This window comes from Dasypus novemcinctus, chromosome 20, assembly GCF_030445035.2.
Source record: "Dasypus novemcinctus isolate mDasNov1 chromosome 20, mDasNov1.1.hap2, whole genome shotgun sequence".
Classification (NCBI taxonomy): domain Eukaryota; kingdom Metazoa; phylum Chordata; class Mammalia; order Cingulata; family Dasypodidae; genus Dasypus; species Dasypus novemcinctus.
The window spans coordinates 25245676-25272932 of record NC_080692.1 but is presented as its reverse complement, the minus strand read 5'-3'; the positions used below and the strand labels follow the sequence as shown (position 1 = coordinate 25272932).

Sequence of the window (27257 nt, the reverse complement as noted above, 5' to 3'; positions counted from 1 at the left end):
AACTAAGTTGTTTGACTTGTGGGTTTGGAACGGTAAGAGGCTGCAGTCCTGCCCTTAGGGACAGTGGCAGCGGCTCCAGTCCCAGGAAACAGTTTAACAATGCAAGGGCTATAAACTTTAAGTATTTAGGGGAAATGCAAAAAGTAAATATGCTAAAAGCTTATCTAGACTATCTGGAGTCCATGCTAAAAGCTTACCTAAGATGTGGAAGAGATATATGCTAATTGAAGCCTATTGAGAACTGAAACAAAGGGACCATTTGGCCTTTCCTCTCTGTATAAAAGACGTTTGAAAATCTTGTTCGGGGCTCGGGATTCAAACAGAAGTTCCCGAGTCCGGCCGGCCGTCAATAAACCATTTTTCCTTCTCAAAATCATTCCTGAGTCCTGGCCTCTCTATACTCAAATAATTGAACTTCTCTCAAATTCTAAAACAATAAAACACATTTTTTTTATGACAGAGTTAGCTAGAAACAAACAAAAGACAATTAGTAAAATAAACTATACTGAGGTATAATATTCATGCAATGATATACACCTATATTGAGTATATTTTTGATAACTTTGCAAATCTGTGTACCTGTATAACCACTACCATAATCAAAACACAGAGAATCTGCATCACCCATATACCTTTTCACAAATAAATGCCCCAAATGTAGGGAAACATTGATCTGTCTTCTCTCATAGCAAATTAGTGCCTGCTAATGTCTTCTAGAATTTAATGAAGTCATGTAATAGGAACTCATTTTTGTATGGAATATGTCACATTTTTCATGTTTCATGTCATAGTGTTTTTTAGATATATCCATTTAGTTGCATTTATTGGTAGTTTATTCTTTGTCATTGCTGTTGTTAAAACATCTTCCATGTATAACTATACCACAATTTGTTTAACCATTCTTCTGTTAATAAAAGTTGTTTGCAGTTTTTTGCTGTTGTGAATAAAGATGCTATGAAAACTGATGCCCTAATATTTATGTGGACATATGTTTTCATTTCTCTTGGGTAAATATCTAACAGTAAAATAGTTGGTTAACATGCTAAATATATGTTTAACTAAAAAAAAAATCGATTTTCCAAAGTAATTTTATCTTCTTACATTACCACCAACCAACTGTGATTACATAAATCCTATCAAGTAACTCCCTATAGCATCAATTATGTCCAGCATGTGAGTAACAATTCAAACTGTGGAAGAAGATAATTTCCTTTTAATTTTTACTTTAGAAAACAGTCAAAGCCAATTTACATTTATTTGGAAAGACTCTACTATCAATTTACTGTGCTCTTAGGAGGATATTTCATTCTTCTGCTTATTGTTACAACTCAAACTGAGGGACATTCTACATAATAATTAGCTCGTATTCTTCAAAATTGACAAAGAAAGACTCAGGAAGCATTCTTTATTAAAGAAGACTACAAGGACATGACAACTGAATACAAAGCACATGACCTTAATCTCCTACTGAAAAGGACATACTTGGAATTGTTGACAAAGCTTGAATAAGGTTTATGGGTTGGATAAGAATAGAATATCAATGTTAATTTCAGGAATTTGGAATGTGTACTGTGGTTATGTAAGGGAATTCACAAAGTATTTTAGGGATAAAAGGACACCATATACAAAACTGAAATTAACTAATTCCAAAAAATATTTATTTATATTCAGGTGGAAAAGAAGCAAAAGAAAGAGGGAGAAGGGAATGTGGCAAATGCCACCATTTGGAAAATCTGAGAGAAGATTAAATGGAAATATTTACACGATTCTTGAAATTTGCTCAAAGTCTCAAAGTATGTCAAATAAATAATAAATAAATAAATAAGAAGCCAGTCTCAAAGCATTCATTGTTAGGTTGTCATCACATAAAGAAATACTAAAAAGTATTTTTAAGCCAAAATGAATGTAGTAAAAGGAATAAAGAACATCAATAGTGGAGCTGGCTAGTAAGACAGGGAATCAATAGACAGATCTGGAACCTGGCAAGAGGTCCACGTGGACATCAATAACTCCAAGATGGCTGCTGGAAGACCGTGGGCACACATGCACACCCCCACACACAAGATTCTCCTATTCAGAACAAGATTTCTTCCGGAAACCAGGAGAAGCCCCAGGTATTCCCCAAGGACTTTATAATTGGGCCCTCCTGGGGGATTGATGGGTGGGGTAATACATCAAAACAGCAAACAGCTGGAACTCCTACCCTGACATTAGCAAAGGGGTGGTATAATTACTGGTTTAAAAAGCAAGCAGTGGGCAGCGGACTTGGCCCAGTGGTTAGGGCATCAGTCTACCATACGGGAGGTCCGCAGTTCAAACCCCGGGCCTCCTTGACCCATGTGGAGCTGGGCCATGCGCAGTGCTGATGTGCGCAAGGAGTGCCCTGCCATGCAGGGGTGTCCCCCGCGTAGGGGAGCCCCACGCGCAAGGAGTGCGCCCCGTAAGGAGAGCCACCCAGCGCAAAAGAAAGTGTAGCCTGCCCAGGAGTGGTGCCGCACACAGGGAGAGCTGACACAACAAGATGACACAACAAAAAGAAACACAGATTCCCATGCCGCTGACGACAGCAGAAGTGGACAACGAAGAAGACGCGGCAAATAGACACAGAGAACAGACTCCCGGGGTGGGGGGTGGGGATAAGAAATAAATAAATAAATCTTTAAAAAAAAATAAAAGCAAGCAGCAAGACCTCATGCCCTCTTGCCTTTGCCCTGTCCCAGTTCCAGTCCCGTTGCCAGTCCTGCCCTATTCCTGCCTTCTGTGCCCTGCTCTTGCCATGTCCCCCTACATGGATCAACACACAAGTAAAACCTGGGCATCTATAATCTATAATGGGAAATTGTAGTCTGCAAACCAGCCCTCATTATCACTTTTCAGACCCATGATCTGTTACTTTCTCCCATTTCTCTTCCCTCCCTACCTTAATAAAGCACTGGCCTAACACACCCCACTCATACTCTTGAAATTCATTTCTGCAGCAAGGTTAAGAACCTAGACAAAATCTGATTACAATAGGATATATATGAGGCAATTAAAAACATGGATAGTGATTGTCTAGTGAGGTTTTGATCATTTATGTTTTTATGTTTTTACATAAATGTAGTTAAAATGAAGAACAAATACTCTGAAAAAAGAAAAAATGCAATAAACAACCCAATGAAGAAGAAAATACAATAATAAAATATACTTAGTTTAACAAAAAAATGCCAATAAAGAGATAAAAGGGAAGAAAGGATTCTTTTTTAAAAAGACAGATATATGGATTTACTCCAAATCTGTCAGTAATTTTATTAAAAGTAAATGGACTATATACACCAAATCAAATAAAACCCAACTTTATGCTATTTTTGAAAGGCATGCCACAAATATTAGCACACATAAAGGTCAAATACAAAATGATGGAAAAAGAAATAACATGCAAAGAAATTTGTTGTGTCTGTGCTAATATCAGATGAAGTAGACTTGATGAAAATAAAAGTTACTAGAGATAAAGAAGGATATTTTATAATTATAAACAGCCAATCTTACAAGAAGGAAACAATACAAGAAAGAAAACAACTCTAAATGTGTATGTTACCAAAACAAACCTTGAAATGAAACTGAAAAAAACATAAGAAATTATATATAGAAATTTTAACAACTGTCAATAATTGATGGAAAATAAAACAGACAAAAATTGGTTTATATATGGATGGTTTGAAAAATATGATTATCAAATTTTATTAAATGATATATAATTATAAACCTGCAGCCAAGAAATATAGAAAATGCATTTTTACATGTATATGGGACATTTAACAAGAGATATCATATGTTGGGCCACATATTAATCTCAAAGAATTTTAAAGGTTTGAAATCATAGTAGTTTCTCTGCTTACAGTGAAACTATGTTAAAAATTAATTTAAAAACAAGAATTAACAATTTTTTAATTATTTGGAAATTAAGAAAGTTATGAATAAAATAACAGAAATTAGAATAACTTTTTATCTAAATAATAATAAATGTACAAGAATTCAAAGCCTATGTGACTCAAATATAATCACTCAAATCTGTGATTAGAGTCAGATTTATAGCCTTGATGGATGTATTTAAATAAAAAGAAAGTCTGAAAATCATTGCTGTAAGTATTCACATCTGAAAGGTAAAAGAACATCAAATTCAACAGATAGAGACCAGAAAAAATTAAATAAAGGTAATCACAGAAATCAATTATCTATAAAGCAAATAAATAGCAAAAATCAATTAATTAAGCTGATTTTTTGGAAATTGGTCATCTTTTAGCATGATTCATCATGGAAGAAAAAAATAAAGCAGAGAGACCATCATCAGTAAAGAAAATAAAAGGTGTATTGCTACAGAACCTACATGCATTAAAAAGAACATTATGAACAAATTTTTGCCAATATTTTTGAATAAGTAGCTAAAATGGACAAAATCCTTGAAAAATGCCACTAACAAAATGACATGAGACTACAGAAAACCTAAATAATCCTGAATTTACTAAAGATATTGGCTTTGATTAAAACTTTTCAACAACAAAATGAACCAAACAGAAAATAAACAATTTTCAGACCTAGATGTCTTTCAGAGTAATTAATAGTATTGCATCAAATTAGAGAAAGATCTTGAATAAAAGGGAGAAATGATAAAGACAAATGAGTTTATATGGCTAAGAGTCCTCAAAAAGAGTTAGAAGGTCATCAGAGGGGTCACGCTTATGCACGCCTCAGCAGGATCCCAGAGACACCAAAGTAGATACAACCTCAGGTACTGGTGCTCCTAAAGCCTACAGAGACACAGGTTCTACGATCATGGCAACTGGCTCTGGAGTTCAGTGTCTTGTCAATGGGCCCTACTCTGGAATTTGTGCTCCTGAGGGTGATGGAGTTGGACTCAGATGTGAACTTTCTACACATGCCTCTTGTGTCACTTTTACTGAACCTGTGGTTTGTATATACCCAGGAGACTTCAATCTCTGGACTGCCCATGTGCCAGCTGGGCCCTGAACCTCAGCAGAGTTGTAACTCCTACTCTCCAGTTTGTTGGACTTGCACAGGTCAGCTAACAGGAAGGTAAAGATGGTCAACCACCACACCAGGGAACTGAGAATGCCTACAACTGCAAGCAAGAGAATCGCATCTATCAACCATGTGGGATCTAAGACTCCTCTCCATATAGAGGGGGGGTGGACATCACCAACCCAGGGTCCACAGGATGGAGGAATAAAATAAGGATTACAGTGAACTTACCAGTATTCTACTATAGAACTATGGTGACTAGTAATGGAAGAAACCGTAGCATTGATCTGGAGAAAGTGGCCATGGTAGTTGCTGAGGGCAGGGAGAGGGAAGAAGAGATGACATGTGGGGGCATTTTGGGGACGAGGAGTTGTCCTAAATAATATTGCAGGGACAGATGCTGGACATTATATATCCTGCCATAACCCACTGAATGTACTGGAATAGAGTATAAATGACAAAGTAAGCTATAATCCATGCGGTACAACAGTGCTCCAAAATGTATTCACCAAATGCAATGAATGTGCCACAATGATAAAAGAGGATGTTGATGTGGGAGGAGAAGGGGGGGTAGGGAGTGGGATATGTGGGAACCTCTTATATTTGTTAATGTAACATTTTTTGTGATCTATGAATCTTTAAAAAAAAAGACAATTTAATAAAAAATAAAAATAAACAATACATGTCAAGAAGAAAAAAAATAGTATTGCATCAAATTAAAGTTTCCTGAATTTAACAACGATAGAGTTCTACATGTGAATGTCATTATATTTATGAAACACGTGTGGAAGTACCAAAGAAAAGGGACATGCCTCTAAGTACATTTCAAAGGGGTCAGGGAAAAACTTCCTGCAATTTGTACATATGGCAAAATGTTAAACTGTGATTCTGGATGAAGGGGATAAAGAAGCTGTTTATATGGTTCTTGTAACTTTTCTATAAATTCGTGGTCATTTAAAAATAAAAAGTTAAATTATACAGAGAAATAAAAATAATAAACACCAGAATCTTCCAGAAAAGTAAATGAAGAGAGGAAATGTTCTACCTCTTTTAAAAGGATCATGATATCAAAGAAGAGAAATTACAGACCAACTTCTCTAATGAAGAATTCATGAAGAAAATATTAGCAAATTGAATACAGAGATACATATAAATTAATATACCACCAAAAACTGTGGCTTGTCCCAGAAATGCAAGTTTACTGTAACATTTGAATATTGAATCTGCAAAATGCACCATATTAACAAAATTAAGAAAAAATCATATATCCGTCTCATTAGATGTATAAAAGGCATTTGATAAGATTGAACACCTATGTATAATAAAATCTCTTAGTATAATCGAAATAGGAGGGATCTTCCTAACTCCAGCAAAGACCACATACAAAAACCCTGGAACAAATATAAAACTTAATGGTGGAATACTGAAAAATTTTGGCCTATGGTGAAGAAGATGATAATGATATTTGCTATCACCATTGTCATTTGGCATTTTAACAAAGATCAAAATCATTAACAAGGCAAGAAGAAATGAAAAGTATAAGACTTGTAAAGGAAGAGCCACAATCACCATGGCATGCCCAACTTTTGAAGGCAGCTTTTGCACACCCTCTACTCATCTGTGCATTTCACTCAAGGGACCTCCTGAATACCACTTAGCCCTCACCTGTCTCTTACCTGAGCAGATCACAGAAGCCGTGTTTCCATGGGTACAGTCAGGGATCCCCAGGGCAGTCATAGGGCATTGCCACAAAAAGGACTCAGCCCCTGAGCAATGAAATCGGTGTTTCCAGACCCCAACATCTCCTTCCACAAAGTATGCTCCTTCTGGGGTAGAACTGGCGACTCCACAGCCGAGCTGGCGGCAAACAACATCGGCATTGGCCATGTTCCAGTGGGAGGCACAGAGTGCTCTCCAGCCTCCAGAAATATTCATCTCCACTTGTCCCTCACACTGAGAGCTGCCATTTTTCATGAGCCGCACTTCTGTGTACTCTGAAAGAAGAATACAGCGTTTCAGCAAAACCTTGTGGTTTTCTTACCCAAGAAGGTATGGGGAAGGTCAAAGTCTTGCTGAGAGCCTCACCTGAACAGACAATGTGAACTGCCCCACTGTGGTTACAAGTGCTTCCAGGGCAGGCCACTTTGGGGCAGAACCAGAGCTCCTGCTCCCACCCATTACATCGGTATCCTTCAGCCCAGACTTGGCCTTCAGCCTCTCTGAAGGGCACGTCCCTCACTACAGACACAGCCTTGCCACACTGCAGCTCTGCACAGATGACCTGGGCAGTGGACAACGTGAAGTTCCTGTCAGACACTGGAGTCCAGACTCCTCCAGAATGCACTTCCACTCGCCCTGAGCAGGGTCCATCCCCTCCAGCCAGGCACACATATCCTAAGGGAGAAAAAACAAACCCAGGGAATGGTCATCATCCTGGCTTGGCATTTGGAAGTGACATCTTACAAGCAGTGGTGTGAAAGTCTCCATTTCCACCAGGGATGGGACATCGGGAAAGGATTCAACAATTGGTATCAGAATGGGACCTCCAAGTGCTAATTTCTGAAGACAGACCCAAAAGTGATGTTCTGGGTCAGGTCAGAATAGCTGATTTCATGAGGACAGGATCTATGAATGCATAGTATTTCTTCAAGAGAAGAAATAAATTCATGATAACTAGTTCACATTTTTTGTTTTATTTTTTATATTTCTGATTATGAAAAATTCCAAGAATTTCTTAAGTGAAAGAACTTGTCCACAGATGAGTCTGGATATTAAGAAAAATCAGTCACATGTATGTTGCCCAGGTGGGGAAGGGAAGGGAGGGCCATACTTTGGCTATCTCTCTTGGAACTTTGAAACCCTAGGAAGGACCCACAGAGTACTTGGAGACTTCCAAACTGCAAAAGGCACAATATAGATGAAAGACATAAATAATTGAGAAAATATTTGTTGAACAAGTTTTTAACACTTTTCAATCCTCCTTTGTAGCCCCCATCCACTACTTAGCCATGCCATCCTTACCTCCCATATTTCTCATGCTTTAGATCAGAAAAACAATCTTGAAAGGCAAAGATAATGGGGGAAAAAAGAATCAAAAAGGAAAAGTAACTGCTGAAGAAGCGCAGTTGAGGTATAGTACGTAAAGTTGGGAGTGGACAATGTTTTGAAAGTGAAGGCGAGACACCACGAGAAAATATTCATGATTTGGCCCCCCAAGGAACAGGATTTGATTAGAATGAAAAGTAGCTCAATTTTTTAAGTAAAAATTTTAAAAATAAAAATCACAACAAATTTTTGCACAATTGTCTGGTTTGTTTGTATACTCATGGTTATTTATACATTACTAGTAATTTATACATTACTAGAGTTGTTTCTGGTAAAGGATGATTATTACATAGGTATATGTTAGAGGTTTGCACTAATTAACAAGTTGTACCTCAGTTCCCCTGATATGCATTTGGAAAAAGGTAACCCCCCCCACCATCCCCACCCACCCCCACCCCGGTGTCTGAGGGCGCAGCACTTTCCCACAGGTTAAACAAAGGAACCCTGTAGAGACAGGAGTAAAGGGAGATAGAGATCTTCACCATCTGCACATTAGAGGGAGATGGAGATCTTTACTACCTCTACCTGCATATCAGAGGGAAAGGGAAACCTTCATGTTTACATATTGGAGGAAATGAAGAAACCCTTTAAAGCCCTACAGATCAAAAGAAACATTTGCTCCTGCAGCATTCCAAGAGAACATAAACCCCCTAATCATTATCAAGAAAATTTTCTCACCGCCAAAACTTCCTATTGGTCCCTGCACCTCACTCGGACCCTGAGCCCCCTCCCACTATCATTCCCCTGCCTAAGAATGTACTGTATAAATTCAAGTTCCCCCTTTCCAAGAGTGGGCTGAAGTCTGTTCTTCAGACCCCCTCCATTGGGAGCGCTTCTCAATAAATTCTTTGCTTAATGGTCAGTCAGTCTCCATGTCCCAGGAAGCGCTGTATTTTCTCCAACAATATGTAAACTTTGAAGATGTATGATAACACAATTTCAGAAAGAATGTTCTAAAAGAATTAAAATCTGCTATTAAGAAGAGGAAAGAACAAAAACACCCCAGGAATTAAGGAATTCCTTGAACACCTATATAAGAATTATGAAGAAAATTAAAATACAACAAAGGTTGAGAAAGAAGATGATCTGCTTGTCCCTCATTATTTATCCATCTCCATCTCCCCAGAGATGCTCAGGTTGGGATCCTTAGCTTGGACTGGTTGCAAGGTTAGTCATAAGCTTCTCATTCTAATCAAACCACTTTTAGCATAAGAGGTTCCTAGTTTATATATTAATCCTACTAAATTACAAGCTCAGAAAAAAACAAGAAACATTTCTTGTGAGCTATTTTCCTTAGTCTGATATATATTAGATATTCAAATATATGATGAATAATCAATAAGGTCTTGTACACATCAAGATAGAACCCTCTGAAGCAGCACTATGAAGTATTTCTACAAGAATCCTATCATTCTTTCTATGGATGCAAAGTCTATGAATATATTTGGAGCCTAGAAAAATCTATCAACTACTCCAACTCAGAATTTCTCCTGATGGCCTGTTTTCATAGTGCAACAAAGCAACTCCATGTTGCAGATTTCAAGAAGGAATGAGCAACACCATTCTGCCAGAGTCCGGAGCCATGGGTCCAGAGAATGGAACCTCAAGCCACAGAAGATTATTCCAAGGTCTTGAAAGCTATTGGAAGTTACCCTGATGATTTTTGAAGTTGCTTGAGATCAACAACTCCTTTCTTCATTCCACTTTCTTCTCCTTGAAATGGGAATATCTATAGCAGTTATACTATGTTTGTCCCATCATTGTATCTTAGAAACTGATAGCTTGTTTTCTAGTTTCCACAGATGGAGAGAAATTTTGCTCCAAGATGAGTCATACCCAGAATCTCTCCTATACTTGATTTAAATGATTTAGGTGATGAAATTTAGGACTTTTCAGTTTATGGTATTTAGATGAGATTTTGTACTGTAGGCTGATGTTGTAATGAACTGAGACTTTTGGGGAGATGGGGATGAGATTAATTTATTTTACACATGGTATAGATTTGAATCCTTGAGGACCAGAGGGCAGGCTTTAGTAGACCTGAAAAACACCAGGTCCAAATCTGTAACTGTAACTGTAACCTTATCTGTAAACCTGTAACTGTTACCTTATTTGGAAAAGAGGTCTTTGTAAATGTGATTTAACTCAAGGGTCTTGAGATGGAGCAATTATCAAGGCTGGCCCTAACTGTAATCCAAATGTCCTTAGAAGAAAGATACAGGGAGATTTGAGACACCAAAGAAAAGGTGACGCAGAAGAGTAGAGCGAGATTTGAAAATGCTGGCCTTGAAGATTAGAGTGATGAGGCCACAAAACCAAAGATGTCAACAGCTACCAGATGTTAGAAAGAACATGGGAATAGGTTCTCCCCTAGAATTTCTGTAGGGAGCATGACTTTTCCAGCACCGTGATTTCAACCAAGTGATATTCATTTCACTTCTAGCCTCTAGAACTCTGACAGAATAACTTTCTGTTGTTTAAATCCACCAAGTTTGTTGTAATTTGTCATAATAGCCACAGGAAACTAAAGTTCCTAGTGCAGCTTACTGGTACCAGAGTGGGATATAAAGACCTAGTTCCCCAAGATCTGGGGAGTGTGATAAAATCACCATCACTGCTTTGATCAGCTACTTCAGATGACTGGGGTCCTGGCTCTGAGGCAGCCATTGTTCCAATCCTCCCTGAGGCAAAAACAGCAGAAAAGTTTTAGAGACAGTACCCTTCCTCAAAACTGGAAAACAGTTAAGGGCTGTGTTAACTAGGCAAGTGCTGAGTCAAGAAAACATAGTTTCAAAATCCATACAAGAAGCCCCTGGCACCTTTGCCTGCCCCTCCTATACCTCCTCACAGCAAGGTGTGAAGCCAGCCCCCATTCTCTTTGTGAGTCCTAGCCTTGTTCTGACTGGGAAAAACTGACCTAGGAAACTCCCCTCAGGCTCTATCCCCACCAGAATTTTCCCTCCAGAGAAAAGTGGGGGGGAGGGGGGGACCGTAAAACACAGTAAGAAACAAGTCTAACAGCCTGGGGCAAAGGCTTCCCTGTTTTAAGTCCTACAATAGAGCAACCAGGAGATGGAGGAGGTCTATTTTTAGGGAGTAAAAGGGGCTTTCAAATTCCTGTAAAGAGGGGAATGCCTGAGGCTACGAGCAAGCACAAGGCCAGGCCAAGACACAGGCTCAGAAACAACAAGAAAAAACCTGCACTTCGCATTTACCTTGGACTGATCTTCTTGAAAGGAGGGCTGAACTCTAAAGGAGAACACCTGCCAACATGAAGCCAATTTGCAAGACTGTAAAAGATTTTTTTTGCATGGGTTTGTTGGGTTTTGTTAGCTCCAGGCACTCAAGGAAATCTCTGGCATTATACATAGGATACAAACTCAAGAAACAGACCACTGAGGAACTAAATCCCACAGTTAACTCTTTAAAAAATTAAAATGTACACTGTGCAAAAAAGATTATAAGACAAATAAAAAGGAAATTATAGCCCATACAAAGGAAAAGAATAAAAATCCAAAAAACATCAGTGAAGAAGACCAGATTATGGACATACCAGACAAAGACTTTTGAAAAATGATCCTTGATTTGCTCAAAGACACAAAGGAAAATAGCTAAAGGATATCGGGAAAACAGTGGATGAACAATATGAAAATCTCAATAAAGAGATAGAAATTTTAAAAAGGAACCCAGCAACTACTAGAGTTGAAGACCTCAAGAACTGGAAAGAATTCCCTAGAGAGTTTCTTTTTTTTTTAAAGATTTATTTATTTATGGGAAACGGACTTTGGCCCAGTGGTTAGGGCGTCCGTCTACCATATGGGAGGTCCGCGGTTCAAACCCCGGGCCTCCTTGACCCGTGTGGAGCTGGCCATGCGCAGTGCTGATGCGCGCAAGGAGTGCCGTGCCACGCAAGGGTGTCCCCCGTGTGGGGGAGCCCCACGCACAAGGAGTGCGCCCGTGAGGAGAGCCGCCCAGCGTGAAAAGAAAGCGCAGCCTGCCCAGGAATGGCACCGCCCACACTTCCTGTGCCGCTGACGACAACAGAAGCGGACAAAGAAACAAAAGCAGACAAAGAAACAAGACGCAACAAATAGACACCAAGAACAGACAACCAGGGGAGGGGGGGAAATTAAATAAATAAATAAATCTTTAAAAAAAAAAAAAAGATTTATTTATTTATTTCTCTCCCCTTCCCCCCCACCCCAGTTGTCTGTTCTCTGTGTCTGTTAGCTGCGTCTTCTTTGTCCGCTTCTGTTGTTGTCAGCGGCACGGGAATCTGTGTCATCTTGTTGTGTCGGCTCTCCGTTTGTGCGGCACCATTCCTGGGCAGGCTGCACTTTCTTTCGCGCTGGGCAGCTTTCCTTACGGGGCGCACTCCTTGCACGTGGGGCTGCGCCATGTGGGGGACACCCCTGCATGGCACGGCACTCCTTGCACACATCAGCACTGTGCATGGGCCAACTCCACACGGGTCAGGAGGCCCGGGGTTTGAACCGCAGACCTCCCATGTGGTAGACGGACGCCCTAACCACAGGGCCAAGTCCGCCGCCCCCTAGAGGGTTTCAATAGCAGATTGGAGGTGGAAGAAGAAGGAAATAGTGAACATGAAGACAAGACAATTGAATTTAATAAGGCTCAGAAGCAGAAAGAAAAAAGAATTGCAAAAAGCAAAAACAGCCTGAGATACCTGTGGGACACCATCAAACAGAACAACATACACAATACTGGAGCCCTGAAAGGAGAAAAAAGAAAAGGGGGTAGAGGGGATATTCAAAGATGTAGTGGCAGAAAAATTCCCAAACATAGTAAGAGATATGAGTATGCACACCCAAAAAGTCCAATGAAACCCAAACAGGATAAACTTGAAGAAAAATATGCCCAGACTCATAGTAGTCGAAATGACAAATGCAAAAAACAAGGAGAGAGTTCTGAAAGCTGCAAGAAAATAGCAATGTGTTATGTACAAAGGAGTCCCAATAAGGTTAAGTGCCAATTTCTCATCAGAAAACATGGACACAAGAGGCAGTGACATGAAACACTTAAAGTGCTGAAAGAAAACAATTTCTAACAAAGAATTTTCTCTCAGTGAGACTGTCTTTCAAAAATAAAGAAATTAATACATTACCAGAAAAACAAAAGCAGGGGTAGTATGTCATCACTAGACCTGCTCTACAGGCAATGCTAACTGAGAGGAAGGACACTAGACAGTGGATCAAAGACACAAATAAATTAAGACCTCTGGTAAAAATGATCATATGAGTAACTAGAGATGCCAGTACTATTGTATTGCAATTTTTAGTATGTAACTCCACTTTTTACTTCATACAGTTTCCCTATAAATAGTAAAGGTAAATCTATTATTTGGAAAATACAGTGTATAAAGATATAATTTGTAATAAGTACAACAAAAAGTGTGGGGAGAGAGGGGTATAAGAACAGTACACGTGTATGCTAGTGAAATTAGGTTGATATCAAATCAAATATGATTGTTATAGATTTATGTGTTAAATTTTAACCCATACTAATCACAAAGAAAATATATGAAAAATATATTCAGAAAAAAATAAAAATGGGTTCAAAATGGTACAATACCAAAAAATCAAATAAATATGAAAGTAGGCATTACCAGAAGAATTGAGGGTCAAAAATGTATGACTTACAAAACCCATGTAGAAAGTAGCAGAAGAAACTTCTGCATTATCAGTAATTACTTTAAATGTAAATGGATTAAACTGTCCAGTCAAAAAGAAGCAACTGGCAGAATTAATAATAAAAAGCCTGACCCAAGTGCATGCTATTTATAAGACACTCACATTAAATTCAAAGATATAAGTAGGTTGAAAGTGAAAGGATGGGAAAAAGTAGACCACACAAACAGTAACCAAAAAAGACCTGGGGTAGCTATACTAATATGAAATAAAGTAGACTTTAAGTCAAAAGCTATTATAAGGGACAAAGTTATCAATTCAACAAGAAGACATAACAATTACAAATATATAGGTACCTAACAGCAGAGCCTCAGTATATATAAAGCATACATTGACAGATTTGATGGGTAAAATAGATGCACTACATTAATAGGGAACTTCAGTATGCCATTTTCAATATGGATAGAACATCAAGACAGAAGATCAATAAGGAAATAGAAGACTTGAATAATACTCTAAACCAATTCAACCTAAAAGACATTTGTAGAATACATCACCCAGCAGCAGCAGAATACACATTCTTCTCCATGCACATGGACCATTCTCCAAGATAAATCATATGTTAAGTCACAAAACAAATCTCAATAAATTCAAAAATGTTGAAATCATGCAATGCATCTTCTCTGATCACATGGAAAGAAGCTAGAATCAACAGCAATGGCAGCAATGGAAAATTCACAAATATATGGAAATGAAACAATGTTCTTTTTTTTTTTTAACATTTATTTAATTTATTTCTCTCCCCTTCACCACTGTTGTCTGCTCTCTGTGTCCATTCACTGTGTTCTTCTGCATCCACTTGCATTATCCCGCAGCACTGGGAAACTGCGTCTCTTTTTTGTTGTGTAATCTTGCTGCGTCAGCTCTCTGTGTGTACAGTGCCACTCCTGGGTGGGCTACACTTTTTTCACACAGGGTGGCTCTCCTTGTGGGGCACACTCCTTGCACATGGGGCATTCCTATGCAGGGATGCCCTTGCACGGCACGGCACTCCTTGCATGCAGCAGCGTTGCATGTGGGCTCACTTACCACATGAGTCAGGAGGCCCTGGGGATCGAACCCTGGGCCCTCCATATGGTAGGGGGATGCTCTATCAGCTGAGCCATGTCCACTTCCCACAATGTACTCTTAAACAACCAATGTGTCAAAAAAGAAATCACAAGGAAAATTAGGAAATATCTTAAGGTAAATGAAAATGAAAACTCTACATACCAAAAGTTATGGGATAAAACAAAAGCAGTGCTGATAAAGAAATATATGGCACTAAATGCTTACATGAAAAAGAAGGAGCTTATTTTCTTGCACACGTGTGGAAACCTTTGCTCTGTAGAGGAGTGGGAGTGAGTGTGCAGACAGTAGGTGTGAATGTCCACAGACATTTATCAATAGATAGGCATTTTTTCCTACTGTGTGAAGTAAACAAACAAGGGTCCAGCTCAGGTAAAAAGAAAAAATGCCTTACAGCCAGCATCTCTGCTCCAGAGGAGAAGTGTTCTGACTCCATGTGAACTCAACAGCCCCACCAGTGTGTTGTGCTGCTGAAGAATGCCAGTGCTTTACCAGAGCAACCACAGTTATGCCTCAGCACAACTTCTGGAGGCGTATTGCTAACAAGATTGTTTAAGTCTATTCATATTCCACCCTGCATTAGAATTCCAGAAAATCAAAGTATTGTAGATCTGACTGAGGCAGCTGTAAAAGTGAGAACGTCAAAAAGTCAGGTTATGAAGTAACATCATCAACATGGTGACATTAAGATAACCCCTGGAGACATGGAGCTGCCCTGGATGGTGCTTCAGGGGCAATCACCGGACATTGTAAATCCTCACAGGGCCCACTGGATGGAATGGGGGAGAGTATGGGCCATGATGTGGACCATTGACCATGAGGTGCAGAGGTGCCCAGAGATGTACTTACCAAATGCAATGGATGTGTCATGATGATGGGAATGAGTGTTGCTGGGGGGGGACAGGTGGGGTGGGGGTGGTGGGGTTGAATGGGACCTCATATATATATTTTTTTAATGTAATATTATTACAAAGTCAATAAAAAGAAAAAGAAAAAAAAAAGAAAAAAAAAAAAAGATAACCCCTGGAAAAGTCTTCCCTAAAAATAAGCTAATAAAAGGACAGTGAAAAATTGCAACTAAAAGCAATAGTACTTAAATGAGAAAAAGTATCCAGAGGAATAAAACAGAACATATATTTGGCATAATTCCAAATGTTGATAAAATTTTTCATAGGTCATAAAGATAACATTAGAAATAGGTAGGAAAAAAGATGTATTGTTCAATAATGACTATAGCAACTAATCGATTTAGAAAAATAGAAGTTAGATTCCTCTCTCACGTGTTATCCCAAAATAAATTCTAACTAAATTAAAGTTATAAAATGAAAATGAATAATGAATTCTCAAAGAAAATTGTGTAAATGTTTCTATAATATTAAAGTGGAGGAGAGATTTTTCAAGTGTTCAGAAAAAAATGGAACCATAAAATATAAGATGGGTATTTTTTATTATGTTGAAATTTAAAACTTCTTTATCAGTGTAATAGTCAGCCAAAGGGGTGCTGATGCAAAATACTGAAATTGGTTGGTTTTTATAAAGGGTATTTGTTTGGGGTAGGAGCTTACAGATGTCAGGCCTTAAAGCATAAGTCACTTCCTTCACCAAAGTCTATTTTCACATGTTGGAGCAAGATGGCTGCTGACATCTGTGAGGGTTTAGGCTTCCTGGGTTCCTCTCTTCCAGGGTCTTGCTTCTCTTTGGGTTCTGGGTTCCTCTCTTCCTGGGGCTTGCTTCTGTTTCCTCTGTGAGCTTACTTACCAAGGCTCCAGCTTAAGGCTTCAGCATCAAACTCCAACATAAAAACTCCAACATCAAAAACACTCAACTCTGTCCCTTGCCATGCCTTTTATCTGTGAGTCCCCACCCACCAAGGGGTAGGAACTCAATGCCCTAATGACATGGCCCAATCAAAGCCCTAATCATAAATTAGTCACACCCAGGTATAGACCAGATTACAAACATAATCCAATATCTATTTTTGGAATTCATAATACAGAAAAATATTGTAAAACTGCTAGAAAATCGCAAACTGGTAACTGAAACTATATGACAGAAGATAAATGTTTTATATATTATGAAAATTCACAAATCTTAAGAAAAATATGAACTCATGAGAAATAATCTATGCAAAAAAATTAATTGGCAAATATACATATGAAAAAGTTTTCGTACCTCCCTATGCTCAAAACCTACAATCTAAAATAAAATTTCATTATTTCTCTATCAAAATGCAACAACAGGGAAGCAGCTGTGGTTCAATCATTTGGGCTCCCATCTACCACATGGGAGACCCTGGGTTTGTGTCCCAGGGCCTCCTTGTGAAGGCAGGTTCACCTGCACGCTGCTGAGAGCTTCCAGCCTGGGCACTGCCGCTGGCCTGAGAGCTCCACAGAGAGCCGACTCAGCAAGGTGACACAACAAAAAAGGGGAAAGAAGCAAAGACACAGAAAAGTGCACAGGAAATGGACACAGAGAGCAGACAGCAAGCAAGAAGCTGCAAGGAGGGGGGGGGGGGGGGGGGGATAAAAAAATGCAACAACAGAGCCACAAAGAGATCAAGTAATTTCACAAGGTTACATAGCTGGAGGAATTTGTTTTCCAGAATGTGTGCTAACCTCTATGCAATGGGGGACATGGAGGTTCCTCCATCTAAGTTTTCTTTACAGCCAATTTTAAATGCTATAATATCTGTTTTCTTTTATGCCAAAATATTTTGAGGCAATAAGAGGAAAAAACAATCTATGAAAAAACATAATCAAGATGTCTAAGATGAACAATTTTAGGAAAGGACGGGCCTCAGCAAAATCACTTTACCTCATTTTCTGGCAATCACTCTCTCTCTACTAATAAAATTATATAGAAAAATTCTAGGCCCCCTTAACATAGCCTGTGCATAAATTCAAAATTGTTTCCAAGTGTACCTAGTCTCTAGAAATCCAAATAACTAATATAGGCCCTACAGTCTTTGAATGTTCAGAAAGAATTTAAGATTGAATGTGTATTCAAGGTTTCCTCCAGACGGAATGTGGAGGATATGCTAATTCAAGCTCACCTGAAATGTGGGGGATATGCTAATTCAAGCTCACCTGAAATGTGGGGGATATGCTAATTCAAGCTCACCTGAAATGTGGGGGATATGCTAATTCAAGCTCACCTGAAATGAGGGGGATATGCTAATTCAAGCTCACCTGAAATGTGGAGGGTACTTTAATTAAAAACCTATCTAGTACTGAGACAAACACTTAACTAACAAGGAAAGTTGTTTTCTTTCAAAAGGGCACCATTTAACTCCCAACACATATCTTTTCTGTATAAAAGGGAACCCAAAATTCTATTTGGGGCTCTATTTTTATTAGGGCAGGAGTCCACCGAGTCTGGCCGGTTGAAATAAATCAACTTCCTTCTCAGAGTTCTCGTGTCCTGGCCTTCGAGAGCACGTACACCCGACTTCTCTACAACACCCTCAGAGTCCAAAAATAAAAACAATAAAATAAAAACTCATGTCCTCTGGAGTTTTCTCTTTATCTTTTGAAATTTGAAATCTCCACCAAGATAGCTGACAAAGATAACCAATCAAGCCCCTACTTCATTACCTTTGACCCAATATAAAATAATGCCCTAAAGTTGCCCCTGTAAGATGGATAAACCCTGATCTGATCAACAGAAGTCAAGCTCATTTCCTTTCTACATCTAAAAAAATCCTTTGCCATCCCTGGAACATCAATGCTACTTCCATTGTGGCATCTTTTGCTGTAGCAAAACTTTAGGGTCCTAAATAAAATGCTGCCATCTGCAAATTCAACTCTGATCTGTCTTTCACACTACAAAGCGTGTTTCTGATGGGACTGTCAATCATGGAAAATCATTCCTTTCCAGACGCAGGGGAGAAAGAGAGATGATAATAATTGATGATTCTCTGAAGTCCCTAAAACCAGTTCTACTCATGGACTTTTCCAATAAATGACCTTCCTGCAATGAACTGGGTTTTGTCCACTTGGCTACCACCACCTTTCCAAGAAAAAAAAAGTAACACCATTGCCATATGCAGCAACCCCAAATATTTTTACTTTATTACAAAAAATAATATCCAGTTATATCTCTATCACTTTGTTTTAAAACTTGCTAAAGCCTTCTCTAGTATCTCTTTAGGCAAATCAAGCCAGCCTGCATTCACCTTTATGTGAAAAGGCCAACAGTAGATTTTTCAGTGCTTTCCCAAGGCTGTGTGCCTGACTCAATCATCTATCCTGGCCTGGTGACCAAAAAAAAAAAAAAAAAAAAAATGTGGCTGCATGAAAAACCTGTAGCTATAACCCTATTTCTTTATATTGATAAAATTATGTTAACCAATAATTCTTTTTACAGATTTAAAAGAAGCATCAGAAACAATAGCATCGTATTGTAAAAACCTAAAACAGGCAAAGAATTGGGACAAGCTATAAAGTCCAAGCTGCTCTGTCAAATTCTTAAATGGTGTTTAGTTGGATAAAACAAAAACTATTACCTTCTGCTATAATTTATAAAGTACAATGTTTTCTCACATTAACAGAGTTTGTAATATGGCTGGAATACTAAAAACTCTTTATCCCTCATTTAGCTCAAATATTAAAACCCTTGTATGTTAATCAGGAAAAGTTCATGAAAATAAAAGAATGTCCAGCAGGCTGCTTTAAAAAAAAAAAATCAGAGAGGGCATTAACACAAGCTTAAGCAGGAAGGTGTTGAGCTCTAATTTACCTTGTAAAGTAAATATAACCAGCACCAACATTAGCTTCAAGTAAAGCTTGTGGCAGAGGCAACATTCTAAACAAATACCCTTTGGATTATAATCACAATTGTAAAATGAACCAACTTACAATATAGCCCCTTAATTAAAGTAAATATTTTAGGAAAACTGTGTGCAGCATACCACGCCCCGTTACAAGTAAAAGACTTAACCCATTAGTGTCCAATCACACTTAAAACTACCACTTCTATGTATAGGTGGTTTGCAGATAGAAAAAACAAGACAAAAACAATAAGCTGTCATGAATCACCCTCTTCAGAAAAGAAATTTGTGGGAAAACATCTGAAATGCCTGCCAACTCCTCTAACACTCCTCTCAAGACTGTTAAAGCAAGTACCCTCATGAAGGTACAGAACCATATCATTGAAACCCAAGAAGCAGCAGAGTGGCTCTGCAAGAAACGGACATCATAACTTCTGAACCCTGTAGCAGCACTACCAGCTGCTTGTTGCTCACCAACAGTTAATGGACATCTCCCATGAATATTCATCGTGCTCATTCCAACAGCTAAACATCAGTCCCCTTCCACTCTCAAAAGGGACAAGGTATGCTTTCACTACTACAAATACTACACCAAAACTTTTGTAACCAGCCAACTACAATTTGCTGCCTAAAAAGATTTAATTACCCTATATAAAATGCCAGCCACCCTACAACCCAAAATGAAAAGTAATAATAATTTGTTGTTGCCTATGCCTCAAACTATACAAACTGGGAAAAATAAAGTCATTTTAATCATACTATGCAGCCTTACTGGATGGGAATCTTAAGACCATGAAAAACAAAAGTTGCCCAAACATTTCTATGAAGCCACAGTTAATAATCTGAAGTCTCCTATTCCTGCTAAAACTCTATGTATGTCTATAATGGTTAGGCTATTGTGTCAAATCGGTCAGGTATTGTGCCCAGCTGTTTGGTCAAGCAAGCACTGGGCTAAATGCAATACAAGGGCACTTATGGACTTTAGTCACCATTGATTACTGCAGTGGTAAATAATAGACAGCTGATTACAACTGCATCAATCAGGGAGATTGCCATCGGTAATGAGTGACACTTTATCCAATCAGTTGAATGTCTTAAAAGGGGATGTGATTCCACCATTGAGTGAGAATTTCCCAGCACATTTTTGGACAGCCATCATCTCCCAGAACTCATCAAGGACCCTCACTGGACTTTCATTGGAGCCTGTTTGCAGCCTGCCTGTGGAACCTGGACTTGTGCATCCCCACAGTCATGTGAGAGACTCATAAATTGCATACTATTGACAGATATCTCTTGTTGATTCTGTTTCCCTAGAGAACCCTGACTAATGCAGCTTGATACCAGCGTGGTTCTTGAGGAACAGAGTCTTAAACATGAGGTGTCTGAGGTGGTTCTGGGAGTTTTGCAATTGGCTTTCTACTCTGATTTGACTCAAGGTACTGGCAACTCCCTTTCCAATAACAAAGAAGCTGCTAACAGTCCATGGCACAAACTGGCAATTGAGATACACCAAATGTCATCACTGGATTCCCCTACTTCCATGCTTATAAGAAGCAAGGATCTGGGTGAGAGTGTTTTCAACACCTTAACAGTTCTGTGGAGTCAAACAAATAATGTTGGATGGCTCCTCCTAGATACTCTGGATACTGTTACAAAAGAAAGAGATGAGTTTTTGTCTTCAAATTTGAAACTTAAACACCACTTGAATGATGTGAAAGTTTCTATGTGCGCACTGAAAGAAAATCTTGTCTCCTGCTCAAAATATCTGAGAACCAAACTCAGACTCTCATTATACAAGTACCAGAGTTACAAAGGAAACTAAAATCTCAACCCCACAGGGTTTCTGCAGTTAAAGTGAAGGCATTGACAAGAAAAGAGTGGAATCCAGAGAACTGGGAGGGAAACATAAGGGATGGTGATAATATTGGTGGAGACATTGGAACCCTGAATTCTGCTGAGACTTTACCCGATAAACTTGCAATGGCCTGCCCTATCCAGACCAAACCTTGTCAGTCTTGTATCATCCAGCATCCAGCCTGCCCCAAGGAGTCTCAAAACTTCCAGCCCTGAGGTGGGTACCAGTCAAACTGAAGCCTACCCTGCCTAGCTTCTGGCCTGCCCCAGGGAGTCTAGACCTCCTCCCAGCCCTGAGGCATGTAACAGCCAAACCCCAGCATGAACTGCTGAGCCTCCAGTCTGCCCTGATGAAACTGCCTTCCAACCCCTGCCTGAAGAGGTTAATCCTGTCTCATCAGAAGAAAATGCAAGGGAATGCCCTGAGGTCAGTAGCTTGCAAGGCATTTCTAATCCTTCTCCTTACCCACCCCCACCACCTCTCTTGTCTTTGAGACTTATTACTAGACTAAAATCACAATAAGCCTCCAAAGGTGAAATACAAAGTGTGACCCATGAGGAGGTAAGGTATACTCAGAAAGATCTGCATGAGTATTCCGACTTATATAGACAGAAGTCAGGGGAATATGTTTGGGGATGGATACTAAGGGTATGGGATAATGGTGGAAGGAATATAAAGTTGGATCAGGCTTAATTTATTGATATGGGGCCAATGAATTCAATGCTGTAGCTCAAGGGGTTAGAAAGGGCTCTCACAGTTTGTTTGGGTGGCTCACTAAACATGGACCAGTAGATGGCCTAGCATGCCTGAGGCTAAGATGTCCAATTTGCCCTGGTATACAGTAGAAGAGGGAATTCAAAGGCTTAGGGACATTGGAAGGCTACAGTGGATTTACCATTTGAGAGCTGCCCATCCACCCCAGAAATGTCCAGAGGACACACCTTTAACCAGGACTGTGAGGAATAAATTTGTAAGACTAACTCCATCTTCCCTGAAGAGCTCTGTGTTTGCTCTTCTCTGTAGTTCAGATATTACTGTAGGGAGGGCTATGATGGAATTAGAATCCTTAAACATTATGGGGATGATCGGATGTGGATGTCGGTCTGTCAAAAGTCAAGTACTAGCAGTTAATCGCCAAAGTCAAGATGGGCATGGCTATGCAATGAAAGGCACTCAAAATAGTCTGAGTCACATAGAGTTATGGTGTTGGCTTAATACATCATGGGGTACTTAGAAGTGAAATACATGAGCAGTCTACTAAATTTCTTCTGGATCTGTATAAACAGAAGAGTTCTAGGTTGAATGAACAATACCCTCACTCAAATTACAGATGCAGAGAATCATGACCCCTTAATCAATTCCCAGACTTGAGACCATTTATAGACACAGAGGCCCTTGAATGAGGAGGAGGTCAGTCCTACTTGGGAAGAATCCTGTTAAACTGCCCAAAATTTATACTGTCAATCTTCCTCTCACCTTTCCCCGAGGAAATCTACAGCCTTTTACCAGAGTAACTGTGCATTGCAGAAAAGGAAATGATCAGACATTTCTGGGATTATTAGACACTGGCTCAGAAGTGACATTAATTACAGGAGACCCAAAATATCACTGTGGTCCACCAGTCACAGTAGGGGCTTATGGAGGTCAGATGATTAATGAAGTTTTAGCTCAGGTCTGTCTCACAGTTGGTCCAGTGGGTCCCTGGACCCATTCTGTGTTTATTTCCCCAGTTCCAGAATGCATAATTAGAATAGACATATTCTATAACTGACAGAATCCCCACATTGGATCCCTGAATTGTGGAGTGAGGGCTATTATGGTTGGAAAGGCCAAGTGGAAGCTTCTATAACTGCCCCTACCTAGCAAACAAAAAGCAATACCAGATTCCTGGAGGAATTGCAGAAATTAGTGCCACCATCAATGATTTGAAGGATGCAGGGATGGTGATTCCCACCACGTCTCCATCCATCTTTCCTATTTGGCCTGTGCAGAAAACAGATGGATCTTGGGGGATGACAGTAGATTATCATAAACTTAACCAGGTGGTGATTCCAATCACAGCTGCTGTCCCAGATGTGGTATCATTGCTTGAGCAAATCAGCACATCCCCTTGTACCTGGTATGCAGCTGTTGATTTGACAAATGCTTTTTTCTCAATTGCTATTAGTAAGGACCACCAGAAACAGTTTACTTTCAGCTGGCAAGGCCAGCAATATACCTTCACCGTCCTGCCTCAGGGGTATAGCGACTCTCCAGCTCAATATCATAATATTGTCTGCAGGAATCTTGATCATCTCTCCCCCCAACAAGACATTACGCTGGTTCATTATATTGATGATATCATGTTGATAGGACCTAGTGAGCAAGAAGTAGCAAAGACTCTAGACTTATCAGTAAGGCATTTGTGTGAGAGAGGATGGGCGATAAATCCAACTAAAATACAAGCTCCTTCCACTTCAATGAAATTTCTAGGTGTCCAATGGTGTGGGGCATGTTGAGATATCCCTTCTAAAGTGAAGGATAAGCTGTTGCATCTGGCCCCTCCTACCACCAAAAAAGAGGCACAATGCTTAGTTGGTCTCTTTGGATTTTGGAGCCAACATATGCTTCATTTGGGTGTGCTACTCTGGTCCATTTACTGGGTGACCAGTTTTGATTGGGGACCAGAACAAGAAGAGACTCTGCATCAGGTCCAGGCTACTGTGCAAGCTGCACTACTACTTGAGCCATAGGATCCAGTAGATCCAATGGTGCTGGAAGATTCAGTGGCAAATAGAGATGTTGTCTGCTGTCTTTGGCAGACCCCTATAGGCAAATCACAATGCAGACCCTTATGATTTTGGAGCAAAGCCCTGCCTTCCTCTGAAGATAACTACTCCCCTTTTGAGAAACAGTTTTTGGCCTGCTACTGGGCCTTAGTAGAGACTGACACTTAACCATGAGCCATCAAGTTACCATGAGACCTGAGTTCACTATCATGAGCTGGGTATTGTCTGACCCACCAAACCATAGAGCTGGGTAGGTACAGCAGTACTCCATGATAAAGTGGAAGTGGTATATATGAGATATGGCTCGAGCAGTTCCTGAAGGCATAAGTAAGTTACATGAGGAAGTAGCCCAAACGCCCATGGTCACCACTCTTGCCATGTTACCTTCTTTTTCCCAGACCACAGCTTTGGCCTCTTGGGGAGTCCCTTACAATCAGTTGACTGGGGAAGAGAAAACTCAGGCCTGGTTTACAGATGGTTCTGCATGATATGCAGGTAGAACCCAAAAGTGGACAGCTACAGCACCACAGCCCTTTTCTGGGACTTCCTCAAAGGACAGTGGTGAGGGCAAATCATCCCAGTAGGCAGAACTTCAAGCAATACACCTGGTTGTTCATTTTGCTTGGAAGAAGAAATGACCAGAGGTGCATTTGTACATTGATTCATGGGCTGTTGCCAAAGGTTTGGCTGGATTGTCAGGGAATTTGAAGGAACACAATTGGAAAATTGGTGACAAAGAGGTCTGGGGAAGAGGTATGTGGATAGACCTTTTTGAGTGGGCAAAAAACATGAAAATATTTGTGTCCCACATGAATGCTCACCAGAGGGTAACTTCAGCCAAGGAAGATTTTAATAATCAAGTGGATAAGATGACCCATTCTGTGGCTAATGCTTATATATGTACACAAAATGAATTTGACTCCTGTCATTGCCCAATGGGCTCATGAACAAAGTGACCATGGAGGTACGGATGGAGGTTATGCATGGGCTCAGGAACATGGACTTCCCCTTACCAAGGCTGACTTGACAACAGCCATTGCTGAGTGCCCAATCTGCCAGCAGCAAAGACCCACACTCAGCCCCTGATATGGCACCATTCCTTGAGGTGACCAGCCTGCTACCTGGTCGCAGGTTGACTACCCTGAGCCACTTCCACTATGGAAGGAACAGCAATTTGTTTTAACTGGAATAGACATATACTCTGGATATGGGTATTTCCTGCACACAATGCTTCTTTCAAAACTACCATCCGTGGGCTTACTGAATGTCTTATCTGCCACCATACCATCCCACACAGCATTGCTTCTGATCAAGGAACCCATTTCACAGCAAATGATGTGCAGGAATAGGCACATGCCCATGGAATTCACTGGTCTTACCACGTTCCCCATCACCCTGAAGCATCTGGATTGATAGAAGAGTGGAATGGCCTTTTGAAGACTCACTTACAGTGCCAACTAGGTGGCAATACCTTGCAGGGCCAGGGCAATGTTCTCCAGGAGGCTGTGTATGCTCTAAATCAGCATCCACTCTGCGGTGCTGTTTCACCCATAATCAGAATGCATAAGTCCAGGAATCAAGGGGTGCAAATGGGAGTAGCACCACTCACAATTACCCCCAGTGACCCAGTAGGAAAATTTTTGCTTCCTGTCCCTGCAACCTCAAACTCTACTGCTCTACAGGTTTTAGTCCCAAAAGGAAGAGTACTGTCACCAGGGAACACAATGATTCCATTGAACTGGAAGTTAAAATTGCCACCTGGCCGCTTTGGGCTACTCTTACCTCTGAATCAACAGTCAAAGAAGGGAATTACTGTACTGACTGGGGTGATCGATCCTGACTATTAAGGGGAAATAGGACTGCACCTACATAATGGGTAAAGAAGAGTTTGCCTGGAATACAGGAGATCCTCTAAGGCATCTCCTAGTACTGCCATGTCCTATGATTAAAGTCAATGGAAAATTGCAACAACCCAATCCAAGCAGGACTAACAATGGCTCAAAATCTTAAGGAATGAAAGTTTGGGTCACCCCACCAGGCAAAGAACCACGGCCAGCTGAAGTGCTTGCTGAGAGTAATGGAAACATGGAATGGGTAGTGGAAGAAGACAGTGATAAATATGAACTTTGACCACATGACCAGGTACAGAAACAAGGACCATAATGGCCATGAATCTTTTTTCCTTGTTTCATTATGATAATGATTATATATGTACACAAAATGAATTTGTCTTCTTCCCCAAACTTTTCCCTTATCATATAACAAATTGTATCCATTCCATGAGGATGTCAAGTTTAAGAGTGAATATTACTCAAGAACTTGTACCCTATTCTGTATGGAATTAATGCATTTCTGGTTGTATGCAGGAGAGTTGAATATTGTTAGGCGGAAATATATATATATGCATGTCTGTTATTATTTTTACTTAGAGACTAAGTATGGTTTAAGGTAATGTGTATGGTTGCTGAGTTGACAAGGGGTGTACTGTGATGGTTAGGCTATTGTGTCAAATTGGCCAGGTAATTGTGCGCAGCTGTTTGGTCAAGCAAGCACTGAGCTAAATGTAATACAAGGGCATTTATGGACTTTAATCACTGTTGACTTTACTGCAGTGGTAAATCATAGACAGCTGATTACAACTGCATCAATCAGGGAGATTGCCATCGGTAATGAGTGACACTTTATCCAATCAGTTGAATGCCTTAAAAGGGAAAGTGATTCCCCATTGAGTGAGAATTTCTCAGCACATTTTCGGACAGCCAGCATCTCCCAGAACTCATCAAGGACCCTCACTGGACTTTCATTGGAGCCCCTGTTTGTAGCCTGCCTGTGGAACCTGGACTTGTGCATCCCCACAGTCACATAAGAGGCTCTGGTTGATTCTGTTTCCCTAGAGAAGAACCCTGACTAATACAATGTGTATGTAAACTATTGGTTTCTTTTCCTTCCCCCTCCCCAATCCTGCT

General features: G+C 39.9%; 1 protein-coding gene across 1 annotated transcript in view; it reads right to left on the bottom strand.

Moving 5' to 3' along the window:
• Positions 1-27257, bottom strand: part of LOC101415726 (antigen WC1.1-like) — a 66033-nt gene that overhangs the window by 10223 nt on the left and 28553 nt on the right. Inside the window, exons 3-4 of the mRNA XM_058282333.1 lie at positions 7105-7413; positions 6696-7013 (exon numbers count right to left, since the gene is read on the bottom strand). Coding sequence (XP_058138316.1) covers positions 6696-7013; positions 7105-7413 — 627 coding nt within the window. The remainder of the gene's footprint in view (positions 1-6695; positions 7014-7104; positions 7414-27257) is intronic.